The 15,493-nt window shown below is 39.8% G+C and overlaps 1 protein-coding gene across 2 annotated transcripts in view; it reads left to right on the top strand.

Moving 5' to 3' along the window:
* Positions 1 to 15,493, top strand: part of KIF13B (kinesin family member 13B) — a 209,443-nt gene that overhangs the window by 100,119 nt on the left and 93,831 nt on the right. For both annotated transcript variants that reach the window (XM_040467565.1, XM_040467638.1), the window contains 4 exons: positions 9,252 to 9,382; positions 12,530 to 12,616; positions 14,156 to 14,346; positions 14,855 to 15,065. In XM_040467565.1, the coding sequence (XP_040323499.1) occupies positions 9,252 to 9,382; positions 12,530 to 12,616; positions 14,156 to 14,346; positions 14,855 to 15,065 (620 nt within the window). The remainder of the gene's footprint in view (positions 1 to 9,251; positions 9,383 to 12,529; positions 12,617 to 14,155; positions 14,347 to 14,854; positions 15,066 to 15,493) is intronic.

Here is a 15,493-nt window from a genome sequence, read left to right as displayed (position 1 = left end):
TATTACCCTTGTCTATTGCAAAAAAAAATGATGTGATCGTGTCACTTACTATGTTTCTTAATGATGTGGGCAGCATTTTCTGTTAGGGTTTCAGCTATAGGTATTCATATGCTTTAGGAGAGGTACAAGACAGAATAAGACACAAATATTCTGCCCTTTTTATTTCTCAGAACTATGAATTCTTTTTCTTTCTGATGTGATGAAGTTCAAATTGGAACACACACATACGCCAACAAGAAAAAAAACCTGATTCTATCTGTTCCTTAACTAAAAAATTAAACAAAGAAACTATTTAAAGACTTTTGGAGAGTAGTCAAAATATTTCTGGTCATCTTGTGTGGAGGTGTTGGGATTCTGTTTCAGACTGTGTGGTCAAGCCTGTTTTGGCAGAGTCTAAGGCAGTGTTGATTTCTTCACTGCCCAGGCTAACCTCGTGACAAAAGTATATTCATGACCAAGCACATTCAAAAGGATGATCTCAATCCAAGAACAGTTTTTGCTTCAGTAAAGTGATACCATGCTGTGGGTTGGAAGAATCTGGAGGCTGAGCATTTTTTATTTCTTGCCTTCAAATTCTGAAATCAATTTAGATGCTGGACAGATGACTTCATATCTCTGGGTGATTTTCAGCACCCCATCTATAAAAGAGGACCCTGGATTAAATTATCTCTAACGTTCTTTTTAGTTCCAAGTGGTATGATTCTCTTCCAGAACAGAATCCTCCATATATTTGTTTTGTCTGGAACTGGTAGAGGCAAGGTATGGTGGCCAAACCATAGGTGGAACATAACTCACAAGATAATTTTGCATCTAATTTGCATGTGTGGGCAGTCCTTACATGTCATGGTTCCAACATACACAAATTCCAGTTACCACAATCTAGTAGATGATGCTGACGCCACTGCCGTTTGTGAGATTCTACACATGCAGCCAGGGAAATGTTGTGAAGATGAACTTACAGACGTAAATAATGAAAGTGTGATGAGAAGGATGAAGATGGCTCAAAGGGACACTGGAGAACACTTCACACTAAAGGAGCTCTTGGAGATATTTCACAGCATCTAGAGCACAGAGGTTAAAATGGTAGAAGCTTAGAAAGGAGTATCACAGTTTGCCAAGGCACAGGAAATATGCTCCCTCCATATTGTAAGTTACGTATTGAGAAGAAGGCAGGTACTGTTTATACTACTCCTGATAAGCTTTTAACAAAAATAAGATACTTTTTGTTTTTAAATAGGCTGCATGCCCAGCATGGAGCCCAAAGTGGGGCTTGAACTCACGACCCTGAGATCAAGACCTGAGCTGAGATGGGGCACTTGGATGACTCAGTCGTTTAAGCATCTGACCCTTGATTTTGGCTTGGGTCATGATCTCACGGTTGTAAGATTGGAGCCCTGCGTCGGACTTTGCGATGACAACACAGAGTCTGCCTGGGATTCACTGTCTCTTTATCTCTCTCTCTCTACCTCTCCCCTGCTCATGCTCCCTTTCTCTCTCTCTCAAAATAAATAATCTTAAAAAAAAAAAAAAAAAAAAAAGACCTGAGCTGCGATCAAGAGTCCAATGCTTAGGCAATTGAGCCACCCAGGCACCCCAGAAATAAAATGCTTTAAATTTCAGTGTTTCTTTTCAAAAAAAAAATTTTTTTTTAACGTTTATTTATTTTTGAGACAGAGAGAGACAAAGCATGAACAGGGGAGGGTCAGAGAGAGGGAGACACAGAATCTGAAACAGGCTCCAGGCTCTGAGCTGTCAGCACCCAGCCCGATGCGGGGCTCGAGCTCACGGACGGCAAGATCATGACCTGAGCCGAAGTCGGCCACTTAACCGACTGAGCCACCCAGGCGCCCCTCAGTGTTTCTAATAGTCTAAATTACAGTATACTAAATAAATATCGGTTTTACTATTTTTTCATTATCCTATATGTTGTAACAGTAAGAAAAATCTTAATGGTTTTACATACATTTTAAAAAGTCACAGAATAATTGCAGTTTCCCCATTGATTATTAAGATCTCCTTGCAATGTTATTTTTACAATCCTTTGCTCTCATGCAAATCAAGGACTGCCTGTCATTCTAAGACAGTCTTGGACATTTATACCAGTGCCAGCCAAGCTTCTAGAGGGAAGAGCTGCTTCCCCCACCTTAAAAACATTATGCTAGTAATACACTTTGTTTTCTGAAGAGTTTTATAAACACATACTAGAAAAAGAGGGGGGATTTGTGCCCAAATTCCAACATGCAGAGATGACCACAGTTAACATTTAATAGTTTTATCTGTATCTGCTGGGTCTATTCCTATATGTATGTCTATAGGCTTATACTGATACATATTTTTAAATTACAGAAATGGGATCACAGTATAATTGAGTCTCATCATGCCTTTCAATTATCCTCCAGATCTCTCAGAAGGGCTATTTTGCTTATGCGGTTCTGGATCTGCTCTTTGCACAAGTCAGCTATTAATGGCCCTGGAAACAAGGCTGATTCTGAAGGATTTGGAGCAAATTATACATGTACACACTTGATAAGGATTCAGCAACAACTTTAAATGTTTTTATTTATTTTTGAGACAGGGAGAGAGCACGCTCTAGCAGGGTAGGGAGTAGGGGCCAAGAGAAGGGGAGACGGAGGATCTAAAGTGGGCTTTGTGGCCCAAGTGTCCATCGATGGATGAATGGATAAAGAAGATGTGGTACATATATACAATGGAGTATTAATCGGCAATCGGAAAGAATGAAATCTTGCCATTTGCAACTATGTGGATGGAATTAGAGGGTATTATGCTAAGTAAAATTAGTCAGAGAAAGACAAAAATCATATGACTTCACTCATATGAGGACTTTAAGAGACAGAACAGATGAATGTAAGGGAAGCAAAAATGATATAAAAACAGGGAGGGAGACAAAACATAAGAGACTCTTAAATATGGAGAACAAACAGAGGGTTACTGGAGGGGTTGTGTGTGGGGGGAATGGGCTAAATGGGTAGGGGGCATTAGGGAATCTACTCCTGAAATCATTGTTGCACTATATGCTAACTAATTTGTATGTAAATTAAAAAAATAAAATTAAAAAAATAATAAAGTGGGCTCTGTGCTGACAGCAGAGAGTGGGACGTGGGGCTTAAACTCATGAACCATGAAATCATGACTGAGCTGAAGCCGGTTGCTTAACCAACTGAGTCACCCAGGTACCCCAGGCAGCAGTTTTATTTATTTATTAAAAAAAAATTTTTTTTTAATGTTTTTTGTTTTTTTTTTTGAGAGAGAGAGAGACAGACAGAGTGTGAGCGGGGGTGGGGCAGAGAGAGAGGGAGACAGAACCTGAAGCAGGCTCCAGGCTCTGAGCTTCCAGCACAGAGCCTGATGTGGGGCTTGAACTCATAAACTGCGAGATCATGATCTGAGCCGAAGTCGTATGCTTAACCGACTGAGCCACCCAGGTGCCCCTTTAAAACTTTTTTTTAATGTTTGTTTATTATTGAGAGAGACAGAGACAGAATGTGAGTGGGTTGCGGCAGAGAGAGAGGGAGACACAGAATCCTAAGCAGGCTCCAGGCTCTGAGGTGTCAGCACAGAGCCCGACACGGGCTGTGAGATCATGACACTCAACTGACTGAGCAATCCAGGCACCCCTCGGCAGCAGTTTTAAAACACATGTCTTTTATAGTATAGCTCCCATTGAAAGTAAACTGCCTGTTGTCCTCTTTGCCAGTATTCACAGTCACCGACTGAAGTGATGAGAATGGCAGAGGCATCAGCCATTCAGTGTTTGTGGAGCTGTGGGTTGGGCCCCAAGGACCCCAAGATGAAGAAGACACAGTCATGGCACAGTAGGAGTTCTTGGGTTGGCAGCGGTTTGGTCTGTGTGGTGTAGTGTTTGAATTTGTAAAAGATGGGAAGATAGCATTCCTGCCCTTTTCACCTCCATTCCAGAAAAGCTGTCTTCAGAGTCTAGGTTCTGTTAAGCTAGCATGACTTCTTTATTAAAGAATTTTGATTACTTAGATATGTGAAGAGTAACAGGTACTTTTCTGCTTAGTGCCCTTGGTACTTACTTACCTTTTCCTTCAGAAATTATCTGGGAATGCTGGTAAGACTGAGGGACCTCATGGGCTTTATCCATATGCTACTTTTTCTTCTTGCACGCTGGGAAAAGCTACCCTGTGAAATATGTCACTAGTGGACAAGTCCTGTCTCTCTTCATCTTCCTTTTTCCCCTCCCTCTTTTCCCCTCTGTCTCTATCTTGCTCTTTCTTTTAGGACTTAGCTGGTCAAAGGGAGATTCTCAAAAGAGCCACATAAATAGTTGATTTATAAAGGAAGCAAGGTACAGTAAATTCATAGAATAGTTAACTAATCTTCTGCAGTGAAATTAAACTTAAACGGATGAAAAAAGGTTAAAAACCATTTCTAGCCTCTGATTATTTCTGAGATTTTTACATATGGTATTTTATATTTGCTAAAGTTTTCCCTAAAACCAGTCTACTTTATTTTTTTAAATTTGTTTTTAATGTTTATTTATTTTTGAAAGAGAGAGAGAGAGACACAGAGCACAAGCAAGGGAAGGGCAGACAGAGAGGGAGACACAGAATCCAGGCAGGTTCCAGGCTCTGAGCTGTCAGCACAGAGGCTGATGTGGGGCTCGAACTTACAAACTGCGAGATCATGACCTGAGCTGAAGTTGGGCGCTTAACTAACTGAACCACCCAGGCGCCCCAAAAGTAGTCTGGTTTAAGAATCATTGTATCCACATATCACAAACAGACTGAAAAGCCACCCCTGATTAATTTATCTTGTTTTGATTACCTTGTACTTTCACAGCACTTAGATACTCATTAGATAAACTGTGCCAACCTATGTTAAGTTTATTTTTTTTTCCTTGTCAGTGTTTTTATTGCAGTGCTTAGAGCACAATAGGAAGAACTTATCAAAAAGCTTATTGTTTAAGTTGCCTAAACATCAAACAGTAAGGCTTTGGCAGATTGAGCTGTTAGAGTGCAGTGTTTGAGATTACAATGAATCATCATCCAAATCAGAATAGATTATAACCTCAACTGAGAGATTTAAGTTGCCACTGACATTGTAAGCACCGTAATTGGGACTTTGTCTCTTGTGACTCAGAGCCCAACTCATCATAGGTACTTAGTATACATTTGTGAAAAAAATGAAGTTTTCCTTCCAGAATTTGGATTAGACCTTTGCATGTTTGTGTTAATATCTTATCTCCAATAATTTTTAATTCAGTCTATCAATAGATACTTAGCATACACCATGTGTCATGTACTGTGCTTATTGTTGTAGAAGATGCAGGAGTTCTGTGAAGACTGCTGTCTAAATAAAGGAAAAAAGCAACATTTGTGCAATTGATAGTGAAATATGGTATCCCCTCTAAGGGGATTCAGAGAAGGGAGAAGTCAGTGTTGCCTACCGGTGAAACTTTCTCAAGTAGAAGATGACCCTCAATTAGAAGACCCCTGTATTTAGATGAAGGGAAGAGGGAGCCTTTCAAGCAAAGAGAACAAGAGCAAAGGCACAGACGTGGACCTGAATCTGTGTGCAGTCAGACTATGGTAGTGGGAGTTGGTTCTAGACTCAAACCCCAACCTGGGTTATATAGTTCAAGGCAAGTGCTTGACGATTTTTCCTTCTTTTTTAGGTGGTCTTGGGCCCTTTTTCTCTTTAGACTCTTTTCTCCCCCCTTTTGGAACTTCACTTCACTGTGGGGTTGGTGTTGTACGGTGGGGGGGGGGGGGCGGGGGGAGCCAAAGTGGGGAATGCAGATAGGCATGGAATAGATTCTTTAGGCCTGCTACTGAGCACCACAAAGCATTACTTGTAGTTTCATGGAGTCAAACCCTGTTCTCCAGATTAGGAAAGTATAGGATTGGCCAGGAAGCCTCAGCTAATAGTGAAGAGTAAAGCTTTATGTGGAATGTCCTCTGTATTTTATATACTCCTTGGGGACCGAATAGGATACCATGGGGCAGCTCTGGATCCCAGCTCTTTGTTTCCTTAGAATCACCACTGCAGTACAGCTGAGAGAAGAAACCCCCAGGAAAGGTGAAATGAATATACTAGTGGGGAAGGGCCCTTTTTATGAGATTGAGGTCCCAGAAGAGATGGGAATCACTGGGACCCACAACATAATTAGAAGGGTTACCAGCAAAGAGGAGGAGAGAATCATCTTCCTTTGAGTCTGAAGACAAATGATCATTTATTTTTCCTTTATATATATTTTTTTAATTTTTTTTCAACGTTTATTTGTTTTTGGGACAGAGAGAGACAGAGCATGAATGGGGGAGGGGCAGAGAGAGAGGGAGACACAGAATTGGAAACAGGCTCCAGGCTCTGAGCCATCAGCCCAGAGCCCGACGCGGGGCTCGAACTCACGGACCGCGAGATCGTGACCTGGCTGAAGTCGGACGCTTAACCGACTGCGCCACCCAGGCGCCCCTCCTTTATATTTTTGTAATGACTAATTGTGCCAGGCATGTGTTAAGTGCTTGGATTACAGTGGGGAGCAGGTCAGGCTGTTCTCTGCTCTTGTGGTGTTTCCATGTTAGCTGTGGAGACATATAGTAAACCAACCCATAGTCAGTGCTAGGTAAGGAATTGAAATAGGAGAGTGGTGGGGTGGTTATATCTGATTGTCAGTTCCGAGTACACCTCCCTGAGAATGTTTCCTTAAAAGGTGAGATAGAAATGATAAGAAACTACCAATATCAAGGTTAGAGGAGGAACCAGCCAGTGTGCTCAAGGAACGGATAAAAGGCCAGTATGGCCTTATCGTGTTCCAGGAGAAGGGGGAGTAGTAGGAGCTAGGATAGGAGAGGCAGGCAGGGCCACATCACTGAGCGTTTTTTGTAAGCCTGAGTAAGAATTTGGACTTCATTAGAAGTTCAAAGGGAAGCCACTTGAGGGTTTTAAATAGGGGGGGCTGCATGATCAGCTGTTGTGCTGGGAGTGGATGGGGGTGAGGGATTAGGAGTGGAGAGATAGTAGAAGGCACCTGTATTCACCCGAGCAATAGAGTGTAAAGCATGATAGTAGAGGTGGAGGGAAAATGAGTCAATTCTTGATATGTTTTGGAGGGACAGTCTGTAGGGATGTTCTGATTAACATGGATCCAGGAGTAGGCTGGTAAGGGGAAGATAGGGCTCAGTAGCACCTAACCTTTTTAGTTGACTACCTGGGTGGTGGCAGTACCACTATTAATGGAGAAGAGGATAGACTCATTGGGTGGAGGTTGGGGGAGCAAAAGTTCTGCTTTGGCCCTTTCACTTTGAAATGTCTTTAGGTACTCAAATGTCATTAAGAATGACATTTAGAGGGTGGGTCAGTTGGTTAAGCCTCCGACTTGGGCTCAAGTCATGATCTTGTGGTTTGTGGGTTTGAGCCCTGTGTCGGGCTCCGTGCTGAAAGCTCAGAGCCTGGAGCCTGCTTGGGATTCTGTGTCTCCCTCTATCTCTGCCCCTCCCCTGCTTGCATTCTGTCTTTTTCTCTCATAAATAAATGAACATTAAAGACATTTAGACACCTTGAAATGTCTTTAGACATCCAAGTAGGCAATAAATAATGGTTATTGAGACTAGAACAGTGGTAGTGGAGGCAGCAAAATAATGAACTAAAGCTTATGGTTCCTGGTTAGTGATGTAATTTATATAGAAACAGTGTCGCAGGCAGGCGAGGTCTGAGGGCCCAGGTGGGGTTCTCCAGAACCAGCCAAGAAGGTCCTTGACTTCATTCAGGATGGAAACCAAATGTAAGCCAAGAGGAAATGAGAGCAGTTTATTGAAGATATGTAGAGAAAGCAGATACAGAGAGAGCAACTGGGAGACTCTGAAAGGAAAGTAAGTCTCATCTTTGTTTGAAGCCTGGGGTTTTTATTGAGGGTTGTGTCTTCTCAGGCATCCAGGAACATAGACAAGTGTTTAGGTGTCCTCCATAAGCCACTTGTGCCCTGGGGCCACAGTTCTTGGTGGATCAGTGGTCTTGGTCACTCCTTAGATGGTGTCTATTGTGCTGGAAGACTCCAAAGAAATCATTAACTCCTTGGCCTTTACCGGGAGGACACATTATCTGTTCTATAAGATGTGTATGTGTAGGGGGATGTGGGTCCTAGCAAGAACAGAAGCAGGAAAAGGAGCAAAACAAGCAGTTTTTCATAGGGTCCCTTTAGTTTTCCTGTCTCAACAGCATTTAAAACCCATGGGGCTGGATGAAGTCATTGTGATCAAGGGTCAGCAACTGTTTCCACTGGCCAAATCTAGCTCCCTGCCTGCTTCTATACGGCCTGGGAGCTAAGAATGGTTTTTACATTGTTTAAATAGTTGGAAAAAAAATAGAATAGCTATAATATTTCAGACATGTGAAAATTATATGAAGTCCAAATTTCAGTGTTCATAAATAAAGTTTTGTTGGAAAGTAGCCACACTTGTTCATATGTGTGTTATCTGACTGCTTTCACACTATGAGGCAGAGTGGTTTTATAAAACTTGCAAAGCCTTACATATTTTGTATCTGACCCCTGGTCCAGGTGTATGCAAGGAGGAGGTGGCCTAGGGACACATCCAGGTCTTATCAGCATTTAATTATGTATGGGCAGTCAGATGTTGAAGTGCAGAAGAGGGAACTTAACTTTTACATCCACTTTCTCAGTTGCCAGCCAGAAAGCAAGGCTGGTGATTGGGGCTTCAAGAATTGCATAATTGCGACTCTATAGTAAGAAGAACACATCCATCATATCTTCTGTGAGGATTAGAGAGACCATGGGATTCATAAAATAATTGTAATCTTTTCAAAATGCTTAGATTTGAATAGGTTTTTATCTTTGTGGTTGACTCATCTTGACTGAGACCAGATAAATGATGTGCAGCTTAAGTAACTGTGGTCTTCAGACCAATATTTTTGGTATATCACTGACATATGGCTCATGCTCTGAGAGTAGTATAAAGTATTTGGAATCAAGATTGCGATGGAAAATAATGAATATAGTATAGACATTAATATAAAACTATAGCTTTAGGTTTAAAAGGTATAACTCAACTCTGCATTATTCCTTATAAGGAAATACAATTTATAAAATGTATTTCAGAGAAAGCCAGAAATTCCCCCTACCCCATTCCATTTGCTTAAGAAAATCTTTTAGCTAAGGTAATGGATCAATATAAGAGGGCTCAGGGGAGATGATTTCAGTTTCTATACATGTAAGAATACAATGTTAATCAGTGAATTTGGTTCTTTTGTAGGAACATACATTGATAGGGTCAGCAAATTCCCAAGATATCCAGCTATGTGGAATGGGAATTCTTCCTGAACATTGTATTATAGACATCACATCAGAAGGCCAGGTTATGCTGACTCCTCAGAAGAACACCAGGTAATGTACTTTAATTAGTGTTAATGTCACAATCTTTAAGAGGAAGAAAGGACACTACTTGTGGATGCTTGGCCTTTGCTTTTTAAGTTCACTTAATGAAGATATTCACTTCGTTACCAAGGCCTTTACATTTAACTTTTTAGTAGTTCTTAAGCCATGTTCCCTCTCTATACTCACCCTCGTGGCCTTATTTAAATAAGGCCCTCATCAAAAAAAAATAAAAATAAAAAAATAAAGCCCTCATCATATCTTGATTGGAACCTTTCCTCCTGAGTCACTCACCAGATAGCTGAATGGCTTTCTACTATTTTTGATACAAAATCTCTTACATCCCTCCTGTCTGTCTCCTATTCCTCTATGTCTGCCATTCCTTTGGGCAGCTAATTCCTGTTTGACATTCAAGGTTAAGCTCTGTCATTATCTACTTTGGGGGAATTTCCTGTTTGGTCTAAGTGAAGGGCCCCTAGTACATATTCCCATACACCTTATGCTTCCTGTCAACACTTTGTATTTGTATTTTTGTGGTCTTTTAGCCTTTATTACCCCAATGGACTATGAACTCATTGAGGACAAGGGCCCTTCTATTTTTGGTTCTCTGTCCTTAGTATGTAATAGAAGACTAGTATATAAGTGCTCAGTAAGTAATGGATGAATGAAGAGGTGTACCATTGTATAAATTAAATGTTTGTCAGTTTGTTTCCTTGGGCTGTGTGTTATATAATGATAACTGTTAACTGATTTATATTGAATTTCCAAATGTTGGACCATTTCATCCTGTGATACTGAATAATCATTAATATCATTACTGATTTTATCCACAAAGTCTTTAAATATTGGTAAGCAATCAAGCTCATGGTGAAGGATGCAAATAAGAAAGGGGAAAAAAAGAGAAGACACTGGGCCTGGCACTCCCAGTTAGGGCATGCCATTCTCCTATTAAAAAATCAACCTCAGGCAATGTTACTCTGAGGCTGTGATAAATAAGACAAAGCAGGCCACATCATCATTTTGTTTCAGCACAGACAAAAATCAAGGTCACTCTGCCACACACCAAATACCAAACACCTTCTCTTGGTTGAGGTGAGCGATTATTTCTTCACTTGTCACATCTTCATCGGAGTCTCCCCTCCATAGATAAGATTTTTTGAAATGCCCGATCATACAGCATCCAGCACATACAGCACCCCATGCTGTCAGAGCCCTTCCCAAGTCATCCAGCTAAAGCCCAGATCCTGCTACAGTCCTTCCCAGCACAGTCTCACTGAGATACCCTGTGCTTCCTGGGGCTGTGTCTTCTCCCTGTGCATGTTCACCACAGGAGTGCTCCTCATGGTCTTTGGGTGGAGGACACAGACACAAGTCTTCCAAACTCCAGTTCTCACTTGAAGTTTACAGTTGGCAACAAATACTGCCATTTGTTTCCTCGCTTTGTTTATTTGCAAGAAAATGCCCAAAATAACACTTTGTGTGTATGTCTTTTGCTCATGACACCCTTCATTCTTTGGTATGAATGGACACAGTGCTTTTTATGTACTTCCCATTTTGTCACCTGAAATGTTTAAAAAGTTGGGTACTCAGAGTCAAGAGTAAAAAAAAAACAAATAGTAATTTTTACTGCATCATCAAAGACATTCTCAAAGGAAACATTTTTTAAAAATTGTGAGTGCATGGCAGTGAGTAGTCCAGTGACTACTAGAAATGTTTGGTGCCACTGCCTTGGTTTGTGCTAAAACACCAGCAGTTTTACTCATTTGCTGGTATAAATGACACAGTGAAAAAGGGCAAGTTAGCATTATTATAAAAATAGCTTTGATCTTGGGAACCCCCCAGAGACCACACTTTGGAAACTGTTATTGTGTTCATGCTTTTATTTACTAATTATAGCTTAACTGCTGTAGCTTTTAAAAATAAGCCTCTATATAAGTTTGCCTTTAATTAAACTCCTCATTGTATTTAAGGAATTTGTGTCATAAAAGCTAAAATCTGCTAATTTTAGTAGGTTCCCTCTTGTTATATTTTTTGAGCCTCGAGATTTACATAATCAGACTATAGGAGGACCAATTACTTCTAGTGTTTAAAAACCCACATGGCAAGTGAAATCTAGATACAGAGAGTAAGATTTTGTGTGTATGCATATACATAAAAAGTAATTAGCAATATAAAGCCAGGTAGTGCTTAGGATGGCAAAGAAACTAAGATACTATAGGCTGGGGTGATGAGCAGACTTTATAGAGGAAGCCGAAACCAGCTGGGCTGTGAGACTGAGGACTTGGGGGGAATGGAGTGGGACAGGAACTCTGTTCTAGTTTGCAGGACTGGCTGGTATAAGCCTGGCTTTGAAAGAAGAGTAAGTCAGCCATGTTCAGTGGACAGAACATAAACCTTTTGTTTTTTTGCCTGGAGTTGAGAATTCACTGGAAAGGGGAAAGGAGATAAAGAAGGCTTCCTTTTATGGGGCCTTGAGTATCAAGTTAAAGAACTTGACCTTTATCCTGTATCTAAGCAAATGAGTCCTTCAGCAGGAAGGAGGCTTGATGAAACTGGTATTCCAGGAATATCAGTCTTATAGTGGTATGCATAATTTTTCTGTTTATTTCCTGCCTCTGCAAATTCTTCCCTTCATATCCTTCTGTTCATCCATCTGTTGAACTCCATTGTCAAGATAAGCAGTCAAGTGGACCTGACAAGTCTTTTATATATTGATAGGATATGAATGTTTTTTCTGTGCTCTAGGAAGTTACAGAAGATTTTAGCATAGGTCTCATTTATTATTACTGATATCTGTAGATATTTCTAGATTCTAGTTGGTTGATTGGCTCTTATCCATGTAGATTGGACATACTCAATTTGAGTTGTAATGTATATGCTACCAGCTTTTTATTATTGGCTATAATAGTTCCATACTCCCTAATATACTATATAACAAATTTGAAACTTTGAAAAGTAGAGGATAATAATATATTATACTTAGTACCATAAGCTTTTTAGGTAAATCAGCAAAGAAGCAAATACAAATAATGAAATTTACTGGGAATCAATTTGGGGAATTGATTATTTTATTTTTCCTGGTAACTACATCTCTATGGTATAGTAAAGGAGAAAACGTTGATAATCATTGTTTGCATGTTTGACCTCTTCTCCCCACAGAACATTTGTAAATGGCTCTTCTGTATCTAGTCCTATACAGCTACACCATGGGGACAGGATATTATGGGGAAACAACCACTTCTTCAGGTATGACATTATTCATGGCTCTTAGAGATTGTTGAAGATTGTACTCTGAAATAGAAGAATATATATTAGGTAAACTTAGCTCCATAAAAATTAGACATTATTTTGTGTACATATATATTTATTGACTGTATACAGTTTGTTCACTATATGGTTTGAGCCTAGAGGCATATGAACTCTATACTCAAGGACAATAAGGAGTTTACTTACTTATTTTTCCCTTTTCATTTCCCAGTGGAAGATGATTGTTTTGCCATCTGGTATAAGAATTCATTAATTTTTTTTCTGACATGCTTATTTTTTTATCTGTTTATTTTTTATTGGAAGAGTAGTACTTTTAGTTTCCTTCTTCATGAAATAAAATTTGTATTTCATTTAGGAATGTTTTCTGCTGCAAGTAATAGCAAACTGAACTATTAAAATGACTTAAATGTTTGTTCACTGACAGAATAAGAAATCCAAAGGTGGATGGTTGGTAGCATTGGCTAAGCCTTTCAAAACTGTCATGGTAGAAGTCTTGTCACTGTTTCACTGTCTTGGCATTTCCCTGTGGTCTGTGGTCTAAAGATGGCTACACCACTCCAGGCATCAAAGCAGCATCTGGGCACATATGAAGAAACTAAGAGAGATGGGTGGTGATACTAGCCCTGTCTTCTTGATCAGAAAAAGCAGAAATCTTCCAGAGTCCCCAGCAACCTTCTACTTTTGTCTCATTTGCTAGAATTTGCCTGTCACCTGTAAGAGAGGCTGAGAAAGTGTGTGTCCCGGGACTGCACACATTATTTCCCATAGAAAACTGGTGTTGTATTGCTAAGGAAGGGCGGACTAGAGATTGTACAGAATTAGAATCCTGCTGTGTTCCTCTTCCTGTCACTGGTCACCCTGCTTGGGATATCAGCTGACTTTTCTTATCGCTAATGGAGATCCTTTGCTTGTAGGCCAGTCGATATTTTGATTACTGAGGAAAGGGTAGAGGGATACAAAGTATGTGGAAAATATTTTTCATTTTTTTCCTTCTCAAACTAAATCAAGTGGAAATTGCTTGGCTTGGTTTTCAAAACCTTCATAGTTTGGGATAAATTGATCTTTCCAGCATTATCTCCCACAATTCCTGCTATAGACATTTTGTGTGCCCCTGTGTTGTTTTATTCATAATTTCTCCAGACTATGAGAGTTTTCATTTCTACACCTCTTCTCATGCTGTTCCCACTGCCCTAATGCCCTGCTTTCTCCTTATTGTTTAAGGCTTGCCTCAGATGACTTCCTACTCTGTCATCCTTTCTGTTGTTATCACAGTGTTCCTCAGCTTTTCTTCAGCACCTCGCTTGTTACAGTCATGTGGCCAAGTCATGCTGTCTGTTGTAACTATTCACACATATGTGTATGTATTTCTACTAGTAGAGGATAAACATCCTGGGTATAGTAATTGCCTTACACTTACATGGTGCCCCCTTGGCATCTAACAAATACCAGTATTTAATGAATGGAATGAATACGTGCCTATCTTTATTTTAAAAATAATACTCTTTTTTTTCTCCCAAGACTGAATTTGCCTAAAAAGAAGAAGAAAGCAGATAGAGAGGATGAGGAACAAGACAGCTCCATGAAGAATGATACCAGTTCTGAGCAACTGGATGTAGACGGAGACTCCTCCAGTGAGGTGTCCAGTGAAATCAACTTCAATTATGAGTATGCACAGATGGAGGTTACCATGAAGGCTCTGGGTAATAATGGTGAGCAGATCTGTTGTGCATTTTAGAATCTTTTAAAGTTGGTGGAGAGTTAAACATGTTTGTGACTGAGACCTTTTAAATGTTAACCAAAAAAGGAAATCTTTATGTTATTCCCTGCACTCTATTCTTTTGTCTTTGGTTTTAATTTATTATATAAACTTTTCATTCTTTCAGCCTTGATTACAAATCACTGCCAACTTTATTCTTAGTGGTAGAATTTCTCAGATTTGACACTTGACTGCCACTCTTAGGTTATGTGTAGAACACACAATAAGACCTGCTTTTTCTGGATGGAAAACAGTTCGGCATATATCTAACAAGAATAGATGATATGATGAGTAATTGTGAGTAAGGAAAACTGAGTTTATTCCAAACTGTCTTCAAGAGTCTTCTTTTACTAATTAGGGTGACAAACAGCATAGCAATATATAGAACAGCATTTGAAATATATAGTGTTGTACAGTCACCTTTCGTTCATTATTTACCTTTTTAAAAAACCCTTGTTTAGATCCAATGCAGTCCATATTGAACAGCCTAGAACAGCAGCATGAAGAAGAGAAACGATCTGCATTAGAGCGCCAGAGGCTTATGTATGAACATGAATTGGAGCAGCTACGAAGAAGGCTGTCTCCTGAGAAGCAAAACTGCCGTAGTGGGGACAGGTTTTCTTTCCACTCACCCAGTGCTCAACAGCGACTGAGACAGTGGGCTGAAGAGAGGTAGGTGCATAGGGCCTTTATTACACATGCACAGCCAGTGCTTGTTACTGTAACCTGCCCAGGTCAGATGCAGGGTGAAGAGATCTAGAAATTACTTGAAAAAAAGTTAGATTAAAAAGAGAGTGTTACAGCTTAAGAATCATTTGGCATTATCTTATTTTTTTCATTTTTGAAAAAAACAGGAATTACCAATTTATATTGATTTCTTTAAAGTTGCCCTTGTTAGGTACTGCCACATTTTAGTTTGTATGGCTTTTGGATTGAATAAACAAATATTTGTACTTAGAAGTTATACTTTATCATTGTATTATACTTTAGGTTCTGAAGCTTGGGTAGATGCTTTTTAAAAAAAAAAGAAAAAAAAAGAAAGGTGGTTATCTGGACTGATTAGTTCAGGTAGGTAAAGCATGGTGCTAATGAGATGCAGA

The sequence above is a fragment of the Herpailurus yagouaroundi genome, unplaced genomic scaffold (genome assembly GCF_014898765.1).
Source record: "Herpailurus yagouaroundi ecotype Mexico unplaced genomic scaffold, PumYag 28, whole genome shotgun sequence".
NCBI lineage: Eukaryota > Metazoa > Chordata > Mammalia > Carnivora > Felidae > Herpailurus > Herpailurus yagouaroundi.
The sequence above is the reverse complement of the archived record's forward strand: the minus strand, read 5'-3'. Positions and strand labels throughout refer to the sequence as shown.